The following is a 16,667-nucleotide window of genomic DNA, read 5'->3' as shown; positions in this document are numbered from 1 at the left end:
TCTCTCCAGCCCTCACCCCTCCCCCCGGGGACAGGCAGGCAGAGCAGCACCGTGTCCTTAAGCAGGTGGAGCCAGCGCATTTCCGGGCAGCACAGGGAGTGGAGGCATGAGTGGCATCAGGACATCAAGTGGCAAGATCCAAGGCACACCCTGGCTACCCAGACGCCATCCTTACTGGTTGCCTGCTCCAGGGGCAAAGGCTCTGGGCTGCTTCTGGTGGGGTGAGGGCCTGCAAGGGAAGTGATGCTCTAACTCTGGGCCAACACCGGGATCCAGGGCCATGGGGCAGCAGGTGTGGACGGAAGCTTCTGGAATAACTGCCACTTTGGGGGCACACACTACCCTGTTGCTTCCGACTCCCGGCACCATCTCTGGTCCAGCCAGCATTCTGTCTTGGGCTGCATGTCTCTGCACACTCCTGTCACTGGTGTGCTGGCCAATGTAACAACCAGCTCTCTGGTGGGGAGAATCCTGGGGGGTAGTATTTCCCAGTTTTGGGGGTGTACGTATGCCTAGCATGGCCAATTCTGAGCTATCAACATGATGTCCCCGAAGACAGAGTTGGGAAGAGACATACTGTAGCCTTGATTATATCCTATCTCCCCCTTACAGATACGACAGATGCGAATAACCCCCGGGACATAGACAATAATTCGGAAGGGATGAGTTTTGAGTATTTATTACCTTTTAAAAATAGAATTTATTTAATTGTAAGTTTCTATAACTTCAGTTTCGTTGATGGTTATGTTTAATGGCCGCTCACAGAACTCACGAAAATTTAGTGATCAGCTCTTACGAGTGGGTACAAGGTTGCTTGGGGACACCATGGCCTCTGGCCCAGGATCCAGAGGAGGGCCTGGTGGAAGCCTGCTCCTCAGGACCCTTCAAGGTCACTGCCCCGTGGCCTTCGCTCTGGTCTGCCCTCTGAGAGCTCATGCTGTCGCCTTGTCCCCCCTTCCCTCTGCAGGACACCCTCCTCCCATAGCCCCTGGTGCCTTCCCAGCCTATCTCAGAGCTGGGCTGACCCTTGGCCCTACAGCTTTCTGGAAGGCGCCTCAGCAGTCAGGCTCTTCTCCATGCCCTCCAGCCCAGACAGTGGTGATCACCCTGATGCCCTGTTCTGCCCCCTCCAGAGTGCATGTCGCCTGTCCCCCTCCCAGGAGGCCTCCTGCACTAGCCCCTATTTTTTCTCTCACCCCTCGTTCTGCCCTCACTTTCTCACTTCCCTAGTGCCCTCCTCTGTGACCCCATGCACACTCCCACTTCCTCCACCTTCTGTAACAGGGCACTCGGTGTAGGCTGCTGGAGGCCTGACTTTCTCTCAGCACCACCACCTCCTCCAGGAAGTCCACCAAGGCAGAAGCTTATATGATTCCCCAAGGCCCTGGCATCTCCTGCTTTTCAGCTCCTCAGCTGGTGTGCCCCTTAGATAAGACCCCTGCAGAGCTTACCAAGCCCTCCCCCTCTCCCCTACCCCCGCTCTATCTGGTTTGGATTGACCAGCCTGGCCTTAACCCAGGAACCCTAGAAAACACTCCCCCCCGCCAGCCCTATAGTGCTGCAGCTCCTACTCCGTCAGCACCCAGCCATGACCACCCCCCCAGGGAGGGGGCTGTCGAGGCAAGAGGACCTGTGAGAGACAGCCTCCCCCAGTTCACTTGCTCCTGCCGGTGGAAGCCCCACCAAGCAAATGGGATTCCCACAAAATCGCAACACTCCGCGCCCCAGCACAGAGTGGTTCCAGAGGCTGTTTGCTGAACTGAATCAAAACGTCACACCATGGGGGCGGAAAACCACCCTGAAAGGCTTGGTTCTGAGCAGCGAGGTAAAATTCTGAATGCTTTGACGTCGTGTGTTGTCTGGGTCGGGCCCTGGGTTCGCTCAATGGCCCCATAGTCTCATCTCGCTGCACGGACTGTTGGCCTCGGTCGTGTGACCAGCTTTGGCCAATGGGAGAAGAGTAAACACGGTGCAGGTAGAAACCCCGAGCAGCCCTGGGGCTTCATGTCTCTCTCCCTGCAGCCAGAATCCTGAGGCCACTGGGGAAGACGCCCAGGCCAGCCGGCTGCTGCGGGACGAGAGGCCTCGCGGAGGACAACTCAGAACCCAGCCAACAGCTGGCTGTCAGACGAGCGAGGCCCTCGATGGCCTTCTGAGCACAGACACACATCTGGGTCCAGCCAAACACAACAGAAGCGCCCACTGGAGCCCAGCCCCATCGCAGAGCCACATAACCATAAAGCTAATAAGTTGTTTTAAGCCACGTGTTTTGGGTGTAGTTTGTTATGTGCAAAGCAAAGTGAACCACTCCTCAGCCCAATGCACCACAAACGGTATGTGGACAGATGAAGATGGCCCAACGGACAGGCAGGCCAGCCATCTGGCTGTGAGGCTGGGTCATTGGCACACTGCCAGGGGCCCAGGAGGACCCCCCTCGATCCTGGGCCAGGATGCAGGTAAGGCAAGTGGGGCATTCACCTTGCACACAAAATGGAAGGTAGTATCCCGAAACTTAGGAATCAAGACAAAAGATATTTTAACGCAATATTAGAGAAATCAATTCGGTGAACTGGCTGCCCATTTCTGTAAAAAAAAGTTTTATTGGAATTGGGGCCAGGATTAGGATTTGGAAAGCAAGGTAAGATCCTATAAGCACAGGGTCAGCTCTTGTTTTAATTTAAAAAGTTTGTCGTGGAATTTATGCATTAATCCTATCTGTGCCTTTGTTTCTGGTTTACTTCTTTTGATTTGGGCTAAATCCTTCCCAACCTACTGAATGATTGACCTCTGGGATCTGACTGGATCTCAAACCTCCACCTGTCTATTGTATTCCCACCAAGGGTCATAATTTAAGCTGTTGTCAGGCATTGACACCTTGCTGTGAAGGAAGCAAAATGAGATCGAGTTCTACTCAGGAGAGATTAGGGGGCCAGGAACCTGGAGAGCTGCGGTCAGCTTCCGGGGGAAGAAGGGATCTTCCCGAGGGTCCACCATTCTCAAAATTTCCACAGGCTCTCCACCGTGGCTCCCTGGGTGGGTTTCATGGGCAAATCCTAGGAGCCGGCTGTACGACCAGATGTCCAGATGACCTTTGAAACCATCTGCATTTACGCGTGTCCTTGATTCTCTCCTATAGGTCATGTTCATGTGTGACCCCAGCCAACTCAGCGAGGCCAGCAGACAGCCGGGATGTTTATGCAGAAGCTGCTGGTGTTTTACCAAGGTTCTTGCTGGCCATCAGCCTAGGGATGTGGACGCGTGTGCCGGTGAGAGGAGTCTCCCAGGGCGTGGTGTGGAGACGGGGCGGTATTTACTTAGCCCGGAGAACCACTCGGGCTGTACCTGGTGATTTCAGTGTCGTCTGACACAGAGTTGGCTACTTCCCAAATCTCTAGAAGACTTTTTTCTTCTCCCGAAGTGGCCAGACGTTTACAAATCAGGTTTTTAGCCCATCTGTAGGTCTGGGGGAGAAACAGCAGTTGCCCTGATACCATGGAGACGAGGGGAACCCATTCCTCTTCTCGTCCTTCCAGAGTTCTGGAGACGGGAAAGGCCGTGCCAGTCAGCGGCATCTGAGGAATCTGAAAGGGAGTGGATTTACTGGGGAGACCAGGAGAGATTTTTCCATCACGTTTCCCTGCTGTTCATCTGCAGCCACTCTTTAAAGTCTCACCACGAAGTGACCCCATCTCAGGGACCCAGTCTCTGCTTTCCCTGTGTGACCTTGTCCACAGGTACTGGAGATAAGCCTTGACATTTTCTCTTAGTCAGGAGGTGGAGAGAGCCTGGAGGTGGACATTCCCAAGAAGAAGGTAGGGCCTTGCTCTCCACAGCTTTCTTCCCCAGGAACACAGAGGGGCTCAGACATTTCTAGAGAATCTGGATGTGGCCTCCGGGCCAGTCTCAGAACCACAGAGTTCTCACGCGCCCCGCCCTTGGTGCTACTGCCAAGAGCTCACAAGACTAACCCAGGGTCCTAGCCTCTGATGGGTTTACAGACATCTTGGGGGTGACCCAGCCACTTGCCTGCTCTAATGTTCTTCGGTCTACCCCCTCTGCTGGCTTTTTTGAGGAGTGAGGAGGCCATTGGAAAATGCAATGCTTATCTTCTATTTTTGTCCTGTTGGACCACAAAGATGTCTTCACTAAGGGCATAGTCAGGGCAGACGGAGTGCCTGGGGGATAATACCCAATTTTATTCACACACACACACACACACACACAGCCCATACCACACCCAAGTACCATCTAAATATTGATACTTTTATTTCAAATACTCCTATTTCAGGAGAGGTCAGATCCTGCTCCTCGCTTGGGTGACATTGCTGGCTCTGTCCTAGGACACGGGCTCTGACGTCACCCTCCGCAAGGGGCCAGCACAATCCTCCCCAATGAGGACTAGTCATTTTGCCATCGGAGCTTCTTGTGTTTACAATCTTACTAGAGGAAAGCGGGTTACACGGTCAGCCCTAGGAGGACTTTAAAACACGTGTGCAGAAGATCGAGAGCAGCTGTGGCTTCCAAGCTGTATCTGGGACTAGATCACAGTCTTACCAGATTTCAAAAGAGGACGAGAACAACCGATCTGGTGCTCCGGAATATGGCTTGAGGATGGGTGTCCCTTGTCCTAAGTCCCCACAGTTTTTCTCCCAGCTGACTGGAGAGAGGAGTGCTGGTTTCAACGAGGCCTAGTCTGCCCCTGCCTTCCCTGGCTGGGTTTTCAGGTGCCGCCCCTCCTCTGCACAGGCTCCTGAGGTGAAGAGCTCACTGGTGGGGTTCATGCTGCCTACCAGCCACGTTCCTCTGTGCGTGAGGGGACAACCTGAGATGGGCAGCGACAGGAGCCCGTGGAGGGGACTGCCGGGACAGCCAGCCTTGCCTCAGGTCCCGAAGCCACCTGGGAGCTTGTGGACCACTGTCTCTCCACATCTGTCACCTGCAGCTGCCCGCTGGGCCAGAGGGGGAAGCTGGCTGGTTCTCAGGCAACAGGATGGTGACACCGGGGAAGGAACTGTCCTCACTTCCTGTAAGATGGGCTCCCTGGAGAAGAAAAGCCGGCGCCAGCTGCCAGCACGGAGGCGGCATCCGCACAGAGTCCCCTCTGTCTCGTATAGGCCCTTCTTTCAGCTGGCTCTGTGCAGACAGAATACAGAGAACCTTCCCTTCCCCCAGGTCACCGGCTCTGCGGCCCGGACACGCCTCACGTGGCCATGCTCTTTCCTCCCAGGAAGCAGGCAGCTTGGCGGGGGGTACTCGCTGAGTTTGCGGGCAATGGTTTTGTTGTTTGTCGAGGCCATGGGACACGGGTCTGCTGCTAGCTGAGCTATCAGGCACGGGCAGGGCCCGGGGGAGCCCGTAGGGTCCCGGCTGTTGCTGCTGCAGTTACTGCCCGCCAGGGCTGGGCCCGGCCACCTCTCTCCGGCCATGAGCTCCTGGCACCTGCGGGGGCTTCCTTCGGCCCGTGTGAAGCAGCAGCAGGAGCTGCACTGCTGCTGGGGACGGCGGGGAGGGTAGCAGGGGCTGGGGCTTGGCTCCGTGTTAACCCCCAGAGAGGCTCCGGAGAAGAGGGAGGGCTGGGCCGGCTTTCCAGGCACGGCCCATTAACCACATGGCTAGCCCAGCAGGTCTCGGGTTGACCAGAATGCCCGGGGCTTTGGCAGGAAATGATGGGGGCAGGGAGAGTGTGGGGCAGTACAGTGGCAGAAATGCATATATCCTGAGTGTGACAGATTTTTTTGTTGCTTGACATCCTCTTTTTCACTTTTGTATTCCTTTATTTTGATTTCTTTTATTTATTTATTTTAAAAAACATTTTATTTTTAAGTAATCACTACACCCAGCCTGGGGCTCGAACCTACGACCCTGAGATCAAGGGTCGTGTTCTCCTCTGAATACACCAGCCAGGCCTCTCTCCCTTACTTTTAGTTAAGACTCTTTAGAAAGGTCCAGGCTCAGCTGGGGAGTGGAGGAGGTGGCCAACTGGCCCAGGCTAGGAGAAGATAGAGAGAGGAAGTGGTCTCTCCAGTGTCTAAAATGGCAGGAGGAAGGCCCCCAGGGCCCCCCTACCCTCAGTCACTAGGGTGGCCGCCTCCAAGGCACCTGCTTGGGTTTGGTTTCCAGGCTGCCTGAGTAGCTGTTGGCTGCCCCCCACTGGAAGGCAGGTCCAGATTCCAGGGGCAACCACAGAGGTGGGGGAGTCTTTGCTCTGAGCGACACTGCCCAGAGATGGTCCCCATCTGCTGGGCTGTGTGTGAGCCCCCAAGGCTCATGGCAATGGCATACATGGGAAGATGAGTGGAGAACTGGTTTCTAGGGCAGGAGGAGACACTGGCGAGGGCCCTGGCTTTCCCTTTCGCCTGTGGGGCCCAGACAAACACAGCGCCCTGCCCTCTGGTCTGACTTACTCTGTGGGCCCCTCGTGGAGGACAACACGGAGCCAGGGCGGCTGGCCTGCTGGGGGCCGCATGGAGAGAACCGAGGGGCCAGAGTGGATGCCTTGGCCTTGGGTGGGTTCAGGTCCAGGATTGCCGGGGTGCTGGGGGTCCGGGGCTCGCAGGGGAAGGCTGATGTAAATTCTCTGGAAGGAAACACACAGTCTACAATCAGGGCTACTGCATACTTAGGGGAGTCGCAGGAGAAGGAAGGAACTCCCTGTCTGAGCACCAAGAGGCCAGACAGGCACGGCCCTGGGCACAGGGTAGGGGTGGGGTAGGGCAGGGCACCCGGGGGCATACATCCCTGCCCCCAGGGAACACACACTCTACAGGAGGAGGAAGATTTAAAAAAAAAAAAAAAAGGAATTAAAGGCTACGGAGGAGATGAAGCCGAGAAGGGGGACTGGGAGCCTGGGGGATTCTTGAAGTGTGAGGTAGGATGGCCAGGGAAGGTGTGGCCGGCAGAGTAACTGTCCCCCATTCTGGGACCTTTTATGACAAAGGAGAATGTAACTGCGGTGGAACAGAGGTTGCAAATCTTCTGACTTTGCCACAGGGAGATTATTCTAGACTATCAGGGCGAGCCCACGGAAACCAGGAGGGTCCTTAAAAGTGGGAGAGGGAGGGCCACCTGGGTGGTTCAGTTGGTAAAGCATCTGCCTTTGGCTCAGGTCATGATCCCAGGGTCCTGGGATCGAGTCCCACATCGGGTTCCTTGCTCAGTGGGGAGCCCCTTCCCCCTCTGCCTGCTGCTCCCCCTCCTTGTGCTCTCTCTCCCTCTCTCTCTCTGACAAATAAAATCATAAAAAGGAAAAGTGGGAGAGGGGGCAGAAGAAGAGAGAGAAGGGAGCATGACTGTGAAGAAGGGCACAGAGATGCCTGCCTGCCTGGCTTTGAAGACGGTGGAAGGGGCCGGGAGTCAAAGAAGGCAGGCGGCCTCCAGAAGCCGGAAAAGGCAGAGAAAAGATTTTCCCATGGAACTCGGGAAGCTGTGTGTCCTGTGCACACTTCTATTCCAGCCCCATGAGAGCGGTGTGGGGCTTCTGACCGACTGGACTGTGAGGCCATACCTTTGTGTGTTCAGGTTTCTACGCTTGAGGTCATTTGTTAGAGCAGCAATAGAAAACTAATTTTAGATGTGGTGGCCAGGGCCACGCAAAGAGGGTGACATTTAGCCCCCAAACACTCCTGTGGGTGGTGTGTGGGGGGGCCAGACATTACTTCCCCATTTTTCGGATGGAGAAACTGAGGCCCCACGTTTGTGAACTTTCCCAAGGCCACACGCATAACGCACAGGTTGTGAGGCCAAGATCTGAGCCCAGTGGAATCTCCTAGCCAGCTCTTCTCCATATACCACCAGGCTGCCAGCCCCGAAGGGTGGCCTCCCAGAGATGCGGTGGGTTAGTCTTGGAGCTGGCACCCTCAGCTTGGCACCATTAGACAAGAAGTCCTAGGAGTGGGGGCCTGGCTCTGTGGGATTCCCCCCTGCCCATCCCTTTGCTGTATGGCTGTCATGGAGCTGTCTACACCTTGCTCCCACCTCGACTTCTGGGGTCCCTGCTATCTACACGCCCATTTTCCTGACTGTAACTCCAAAGACCAGAGTCCCAGGCTGTCACTCGGGGTTGCCATCCCCAGTGAATGGACACATTCACTGGACACATCGGCTCAGCTAGCAGCTGGGCATGCGCTCTGTCTATGGCAGGTCCGTCTCCCCTGCCCTAAGCGGGTCCCTTAGTCCGTGGGCTTCATACAGTTGGTGTGCACCAAACAGCTGTTGAGCTAGGAGAGTGAGTCAGGCCCCCTCGGTGAACAGTGTGGGGAGCATGCCTGTGCGTCTGTGTGCACACACAGAGTGGGAAGTGGAGGCAGGTGCGGGGGGCAGGGGTTGTGCTCCCTGGGAGGGCTCAGACCCTCAGTCCTGCTCTGCGACCCTCCAGCTGGTGACTGAACGTACGCAAGTATGCCGACTTTTGGAGAGCCTCAGTTTCCCCACCTGTCTCTCAAATAGCTGTGATGATTTTGCAAGGGAGGCTGTGCTGAGGTCAATCGCAGGCCCCTTAAATGGGGGTTTTGACTCTGGGGAGTGGGACCTGGAAAGAAACTGGAATTTCTTTCTTTCTTTCTTTTTTTAAAAGATTTTATTTATTTACTTGACAGAGATCACAAGTAGGTAGAGAGGCAGGATGAGAGAGGGGGAAGTAGGCTCCCTGCTAAGCAGAGAGCTAGATGTGGGGCTCGATCCCAGGACCCTGGGATCATGACCGGAGCCGAAGGCAGAGGCTTTAACCCACTGAGCCACCCAGGTGCCCTGAAACTGAAATTTCTTATTTGAATCAATTCTATATTTCCATATGCCCCTTCCTTCCCTCCTTCCTACCCTCTTTTCCTCCCTCCTTTCTTTTTTTACAGGGAGAATATTTTAATCATTAGAAAAATAAAACTTAAACATCTGAAAAATTTCCAAATTCAAATTTAGGAGAAAAGTGGCATAAAAAGTGCCCATACTTTAAGTAGGAAATCTCCTTCTTAAAAAATTAGTTGATTATTTATTTATTTTAAAAATATTTCATTTATTTAACAGAGAGAGAGAGAATGAGCACAAGCAGGGGGAGCAGCAGAGAGAGGGAGAAGCAGGCTCCCCGCTGGCCAGGAAGCCCAATGTGGGGCTCAATCCCAGGACCCTGGGATCATGACCTGAGCCGAGGGCAGACGCTCGGGTCTGCTGAGCTGAGCCACTCGGGCATCTCTTATTTATTTATTTTTTAAAAAGATTTATTTATTTTAAGGGTACCTGAGTGGCTCAGGTGGTTAAGTGTCTGCCTTCAGCTTGGGTCATGATCCCAGGGTCCTAGGATTGAGTCCTGAGTTGGGCTTTCTGCTCAGTGGGGAGCCTGCTTCTCCCTCTGCCCCTCCACCTACTCATGCTTTTTCTATCTCTCTCTCTCAAATGAATAAATAATAAAAAAAAAGATTTATTTATTTTAGAGAGAGAGAGTAAGCAAGCAGGCCGGGGGTGGGGGCAGAAACTGAGGGAGAGGGAGAATCCTGAAGCAGATTCCTGCTGAGTGTGGAGCCCAACGTGGGGCTCGATGCCAGGACCCTGAGATCATGACCTGAGTCAAAATCTGGAGTCAGCCACTTAACTGAGCCACCCAGGCGGCTCTAGGCAGGAAATCTTAGATACCAGATTGAAAAGGATACTAGTCCCCCTGCTAGTGCTCTCTTTCATACTTTAATAAATAAATAAAATCTTAAAAAAAAAAGAAAGAAAAATTATGTGGGAGATTTAACCCTACAGCATTTTATTAGAGTTTAAAATGATTTTTCTTTATTTAAAACAATGTACATATGTATGTATGTGAGTAAGTAAGCTCTACGCCCAGCTTGGGGCTTGAACTCACGAGCCCAGGATCAAGAGCCTTGTGCTCTACTGACTGAGCCAGCCAGGTGCCCCAAAGTAGTTTTCTTTTAATATTATGTGGTTCAAATGACTTTTCTCCCCTATTTTGCTATTCTAATTTTGATGTTTTGATTTTTGTTATAGCAGTTGATTATTACTCGTACATGGCCCTTAAGAAACAAAACAGGGGGAGGGAGGGGGAAAGTAAAATAAGACGAAATCAGAGAGGGACACAAACCATAAGAGACTCTAATCATAGGAAACAAACAGGGCTGCTGGAGGGGAAGGGGCGGGAGTGTGGGATAACTGGGTGATGGACATTAAGGAGGGCACATGATGGAATGAGCACTGGGTGTTCGATGCCACTGATGAATCACTGAACTCTACCTCGGAAATTAATAATGTGCTATATGTTAATTAATTGAATTTAATTTAAAAAAATTAAAAAATAAAAGTAATTCCAAGAGAAAAAAAGTTACCATCTTGACCATTTTAAAATTAGCCTTATTGGGGTCACCTGGGGGGCTCAGTCAGTTAAAACATAGCCCTCTTACATTTCAAGAAGGAATCACTATGAGAAACTAGCACAGACTACTCAGGGAGCACTGGCAGCTATTCCTGGCCATGGGTGGTAGCCTTGGGTCACCAGTGATGTCCATCACAGAGTCATGGGACAGGGAGGCTAGATTTGAAGGAGCTAGCTGGGAAGGCCTGGGACGGTTGGGCAGTTTCACTGCACGGGGCCTTAGAGCCAAGGGGCTGCAAGGTCAGCTTGTGGGGATGGGGGACGCTGAGGTGAGTGGGTAAGAAGTGAAGGGAGAAAAGGTCTGGGTTGCAGGGCTAGGAATCTATAATCTCCCGACCCCCAGGCAACCAGAAAAGGGCTCCAACCTTTGGGAGAGCGGTTTGGCGATGTGTTATGAAAACTCTTATGTGTGTGTGTGCATTTTATGAATCAACTTTGTTGGGCCACGATGCCTAAATATCCGGTCAAACATGATTCTGGATACTTATGTGCAGGTGTTTTTTGGATGAGATTAACATTTAAATAGGTGGATCGTGAGCACAGTACATTGTCCTTCGCAGTGTGGGTGGGTCTCATCTAATCAGTTGAGGGCACGAAGAGTCAAAGATCACTCTCCTCTGAGTAGGAAGGAATAGTGCCAGAAGACTGCCTTTGGACTTCAATTGCAACTCTTCCCTGGGTCTCTAGCTTGTGGGCCTACCCTGTAGAGTTTGGACTGGCCAAGTGTTTACAATCATGTGAGCCAAATCCTTACAACCACCCCCTCCTGCCCACCCCCTCCCTGTTTGTTCTCTTTCTCTGGAGAACCCTGACTAGTACACCTTCAAAATCAGCCTCTTCTTGGCCCTGGCCATGACCTTTGTTTGGCCATGGTAACCTTGCTGCTGGGGAGAAGAGCACCCTCAGACAGGGGCTCCTTCTGGCTTCTCTGGGGCTGGAGGGCACCAAAGAGCCCCTCCTTGGCTTGGTGGAGCCCAAACCATGTGGGAGGCTGCTGCAGCAGGTGGTGCTGTTGACTGAAGGTGCTGATCACTGCTCCTGACTCCTGTAGGAATGAGGACCATGTGAGGCGGGGTGGGGGGTGGGGCGCTGGCCAGTGTGGCCTCCGTGCCCCCAGGCCCCTCAAAGGGTGAGCTCAGCAGTCTGAGGAGCAGGGAGCCAGAGCCAGGAAATGGTGATGGTTTAGGAGGAGATGAGGCCGGATTAGGGCAGGGCAGGAAAAGTACGTGGACAGGAGATTCAGGACGGCAATGACCTGTGATAGGGGAAAGTCAATTGCGATGGGAATAATGGTGCTGAATAATAGGTAAACTTCATGGTATGGGTAAACTGGGAGGTGGCCTGCAAGATAGACGAATTATTTATTAGAGAGGCAGGGCCCACGGAGATGATCTCAGCTCATCAATGGGAGCATTGTGTGGAGGGGAAGAGCAATCAGAGGCTTCTGGAGATATTTAATCTGTACTTGTGTTTGGAATGCTGCTGAGTCATCATCTCCCAGCTGAGCGTTCCCCAGGGCGGGGGACCCTGTGTCCCTTCAGCTCTCTGGGACCATTGTCTGCAGGAAGGTACGGATGGCGTGTGCTCTGGGGTCCCCTCAGAGAACTGCTCGTCGGGGCTCGCCAAGGGGTCTTGGTCACAGCCATGGAGATTTCGTCCACGCTACACCACAGCCCAGAAAGCAGCAAGGTGTGGGGTGACACTGGATGAAGGCAAATACACACACCAGCCAACAGTTCACGTGTGTGCGAGCGTACGCACGTGTTTGTGCACGTGAACACGCCGGGCTCCTGTCTTCATTCCCCTGACTTGCTTGTTCTCAGTTTCCAGTTTCTTTTAGTGGGAGGCACTGGAGGGGTCCTCACAGCTGCCGCATGCCCTCTGGGGACAAATGCGGGGAGATAAAGCATACCTAGATATATGTAAAATCTCTCTTCTTCACGTTCTAAAAGCCGTAATACTTGCTGAAGAGTCATTTCCTGTTGGTGGCACAACAGAAACTCTGACCCTGTCTGTTTCTGAGCTGGGCCCGGGCCTGGATCTGGGAACCTGCTCCCCCGTGGCTCCCTGGGACAGAGGGAGGCACCAGCCAGGCCAATGCCTGCCAGCAGGTCGGGCGGGCTCCTCTCTGCAGGGCCCTGCTTAACACAATGGTTCTCGAGCTGCTCGATGGTAAGGACTCTGAGAAGCAGACAGGGAACATGGGAACAGGAACACTTGGGTATGTGGAGGGGGATGGAGGCAGTGGGCTCACGGGGCCTGAAGCTTTAACCCTCTGCCTTTTAGGAAGGCAATTTCCCAGCAAGACCAGGGACTGGAAGCCAGTGGAGTGGAGCTGGAGCTTCGGTTGTCTTCAAACCACCTCCTCTCTGGGGTTAAACGAAGAGAGTATCCTTCAACCCACCATTTCCCCACACCTGCAGCTCCAGGGCCTTCCATGGGAAACGGGCAGTCAGTCAAGCAGCGCCCACCCACTGGCGCGTCTCCTGGGGCAAGGGGCTGTCCTCACTCTAAGGACAGAGAGAGAGGAGCTGGGGAAAGCGGAGGGACAAACGTCCACCACTCAAGCCACGCATAGGGCCATTCTCTCTCCCTCTCTCCTGATTCACCCACCAGAGATTTTGAGAGCCTGCTCAGTGCCAGGTGGGGACAAGGGGACAGACACCCTCCCCATGGCCCTTATCTTTTAGGACAGCGGGATGCACTCAGGAACTGGGGAGGGAAAGGGGCTGTGTGACTGGACTTGGGTCAGGAGGGAGGAAGGGGTGCTTAGCGGAAACCTGGGGCAGCGGGGGAGGGGAGGAAGGCTGGCGGTGGGGAGAGAATGTGGCAGGTGGTGGTCACATAGCCAGAGGGGAAGCAAGGTGGGGGACCAGCTGTCTCCTTCTTCCCTTTCCATCCTCCTCTTCCTCAAACAGAACCCACCGCACTCCTCCCAGACTTAAAATAAGAGGTGAATTCACATGACAGCCATTAGGGCAAGAGCACCCACGGACCGAACCCCATGGGGGATTTGTGCCAGCAGGACCTTGGAGGGCCAATTGGGTCACTCCACTTGGTGTCACCAGGGGGAATGTTTCTCAGGAGGGCCTTTGGGGGTCCCCTGCTCTGAAAACACTTGCTCTGGGGAGAGAGGACTGTCTCTAGTAAGCCTCAGAAATGAATTCTGCCTTTCAGGAAGGCCACAGACCCGGTGCTCGTGGTGGGAGGGCAGGTGTGGCCTGGCTGAGACGGGGGACTGTTTCTGGGTCCCGACCCGGCGGGGGGCAGAGGGCAAACGCGGCAGGGGCCCAGCCTCAGCTCTGGCCCAGCCCTCCAAGGTCTCTCCTTTTGAGCCCCCCACTTCAGGAGGATGCCAAGAGCCAGAGAACCCCTGACCTGTGGGCCAGCCTGTGGGCCTCTGGCACTTCCAATCCCGGGGCACAGCTTTAGCCATTCTGCCAGGTGGGGGAGGTGGCTCCCTGGGTCCCCAGCTGGTCAGGGGACCCCCCTCCCCCACCCCAGTCCAGGTCCCAAAGTCCTTTGGCTCCACCCCACAGAGCTCTGCTGCCCCCTGGGAGCTCCGACTGCCTTGGTATGCAGTGCCTCTGCCTAGCCGCATGGGAAAGGCAGGCTAGGGGTTGCTGCCTGCTGGGAGAGGGGGAGAAGCTGCAGCCCCCTCTTGGACTTGCTGCCCTGTGGGAACCCGCTCTGCTAGGCCTTCTGCCTGTCCAGGGGCGGCCCTGGCAGCTAGGGGCTCCTGCGGCTTGAAACTCAGCAGGAACTGCTGTTTCTGTGGCTTCCCTCTGTGGAGCTGGCAAGGAGGGCGGCCAGGCCGGAGTTAGGGGAGGCCCAGTGGGCAGGTTCTGTTGGGCCCTGCACACCGTGAGGGGAAAAGAGCTGCAGGTCTCAGGGGTCTGGGAGGCAGTCTTTTTGCTCCACAGCGCTCCGGGTGGGACCAAGGTCAGCCATCACCCCAGCGGCCAGGGTCCTGCTCACTGCAGACACACTTGTGCCAACACTTCCCAGTTCTACAGGAAGGCGGAGGCACAGGATTAGAGGAGACAAAACCCCTCTAATTCAGGGACTCTGAGCATGTCACCATAGGAAACCCGGCTAGGGTCCAGGGCTTTCGTGCAGGAGGTTGGCTTCGCTATCTTGGAACGACTCTGGCTGCAGGACACCGCGTGGCCAGGAGGAAGTGGCGGGGGGCAGCCAGGGAGCCTAGCCCTGGACTTGGGTCTGACACCCCGGCTAGGCCCCTCTCCCTGAGCGGTCTGCCTCAGATCTGAAAGGAGACCCAGACTTCTTAGCTCCTAAAGAACCCCCAAGTGACCTCTCAGAGGCCAGGCCGCATTCATTTGGTGCAGAGGAAGAGAAAACACCTTTTTTTCTGTGTGGGATCCAGTTTCTCGTTTAGGAGGGTGACATCGGAGCCAAACCGTTTCACTAATCCTGTTCGCCGTCTTTCCCCTCCATCCCACCTTCTCCAAAAACAAATAGTTGGGATCGGACACTGTTCACAGGTCACTACAAATCACTGGTCCCCATGAATGTGTTCAGCCTGCAGTTCTTAAAATAAGTCCCTTGGGCATGTTTATGAGTTTCTTCTCCTTCCGGTCTGAAAACTGGTAATACCCAGGGGGCAGGTGCCTCCCCTTGGGCTCTGAGGTTAACAGGTGTGGTGACCTCACCCCCCCCCACCCCCCTACAGGGCTTCAGGCCCCGGAGAAATACTCCTTTGAGATCAAAGTCAGAGGCTGGACCAGAGAGAGCCCTCCTGGGACAACCCCCATCTTTACCTGGTGGTTGCTCCACCGCCTGGGGCCTGGCTAGGGACTTCTGCGGAGGACAGGCGAACCTCTCCCTGAGGTCCTGCTGGCAACCATTCTCCTGGCCTGATGTCCCTGGTGGCTGGGGAGGAGAGAGAGTTCAGTCAACTCTGCTTCTGGAACCCCCTTGAGGATGTTCCTTATTGGGCTAGACCAAAAAGCCAAGAAAAACACGTGCCCAGGCTAGCTCCTGATAGCTCCCTGGAGCTGACGGATGAGGACTTGCTTCCTTGCACAGCCTGAGAACTTTCCAGGGGGCCACTTGGTGGACTTACAACCTGGTGGTGCAGCGTGAGTGGTCCAGCTGGAGCACACCAGCACCGGGAAGCAGAGACCTCCAGCCCCGTTACTTCTCCTGGCCCCCCTGGTCTCTCAGACGCACAACTCCAAGATCAACACCTGTGCTGAGATCCAGAGTCAGATGCTTAACCAATGGAGCTACCCAGGTTCCCCTGGGGTGTCCTGTATTTTTATCTACCTAATTCAGCAATCCCAGGGGTGGGGCTCTTTTCCCCCTGAGCTGCCCCAGGCCTCTTCAGGCCTGAATCCCTCAGCCCACCCACAGGGGCAGGAATGACCCTCATTCCCAGCAGGGATTCTACAGACATCAAGGCCAAGGACGGGGTCATCGTGTAGACCTTCACAGGGGAGTGACAGAGAAGTTCCCTATGACTGGTCAGGGAGCTCTGCCTAGAGCCTCTTCTGGATTTCAAATGCCATGACCCCCTTCTCTCTGGCCCCACTTCTCTTCTCTTTCTCCAGCCAAAGGGGTCCACGCCGTGCCAGAACCATTCTGTGACCGAAGTCCAGATTTGCTGCTTCCTTAACCCAAGCTCCTTTCGGCTCTTAAAAATCTCCCTGCTTCCTTTGCAACGTGGCCTCTACTTTATCTTAAATATAATCTCCTCTTTTTTTAATTTTTTTTTTATAAAGATTTTGTTTATTTATTTGACAGAGAGAGATCACAAGTAGGCAGAGAGGCAGGCAGAGAGAGAGAGAGGAGGAAGCAGGCTCCCTGCTGAGCAGAGAGCCCGATGCGGGACTCGATCCCAGGACCCGAGCCGAAAGCAGCGGCTTAACCCACTGAGCCACCCAGGTGCCCAAATATAATCTCCTCTTTGCAGCTTGGACTCCTAGGTAATGGTCTTACTAGAATAGGGAATCTGTTTCCGGGATGGAACCCAATGGGTGGCTTTATTTACAAACCATACCAGACAGTCTCCTCCTCGAGCTGGGACTGGAACTGGAAATGGAGATGTCTCTCACCTGATGTCCAGTGGACACTGGCCTGCTTCTCTGTGCGCTCTGCTCCATGGGCTTCTAATCGGGCCCAGGAGATAGCATTTAGGTGTATGGTTGTGTGCTGGGCAACACACAGAGAAAATCCCACGCCAGGGAATGGAGCCCAGGGACAGACAGTCCCCCAGGATCAGGAGCTTTCCCAGGTGGGTATGGGCAGAGGGCCAGGTTAGGGGGTGGGCGGGAAAGCCCCC

At 54.4% G+C, this 16,667-nt stretch overlaps 1 protein-coding gene across 7 annotated transcripts in view; it reads right to left on the bottom strand.

Annotated features, from left to right (window-relative positions):
• Positions 1-1,821: 1,821 nt before the first annotated feature.
• Positions 1,822-16,667, bottom strand: part of ARMC9 (armadillo repeat containing 9) — a 156,270-nt gene continuing 141,424 nt past the window's right edge. For 2 of the 7 annotated variants that reach the window (XM_032355144.1, XM_032355145.1), the window contains exons 23-25: positions 15,145-15,256; positions 6,405-6,577; positions 3,496-4,175 (exon numbers count right to left, since the gene is read on the bottom strand). In XM_032355144.1, the coding sequence (XP_032211035.1) occupies positions 3,964-4,175; positions 6,405-6,577; positions 15,145-15,256 (497 nt within the window). In that variant the 3' untranslated portion in view covers positions 3,496-3,963. Of the gene's footprint in view, positions 4,176-4,210; positions 5,041-5,820; positions 6,578-15,144; positions 15,257-16,667 lie in introns of those variants that run through there. The other 5 variants (XM_032355147.1, XM_032355150.1, XM_032355146.1 and 2 more) reach the window with 4 other exon arrangements.

Source organism: Mustela erminea, chromosome 8 (genome assembly GCF_009829155.1).
Source record: "Mustela erminea isolate mMusErm1 chromosome 8, mMusErm1.Pri, whole genome shotgun sequence".
Lineage (NCBI taxonomy): Eukaryota > Metazoa > Chordata > Mammalia > Carnivora > Mustelidae > Mustela > Mustela erminea.
Note: the sequence above shows the minus strand (reverse complement) of the source record. Positions and strands in the feature narration are given on the sequence as shown.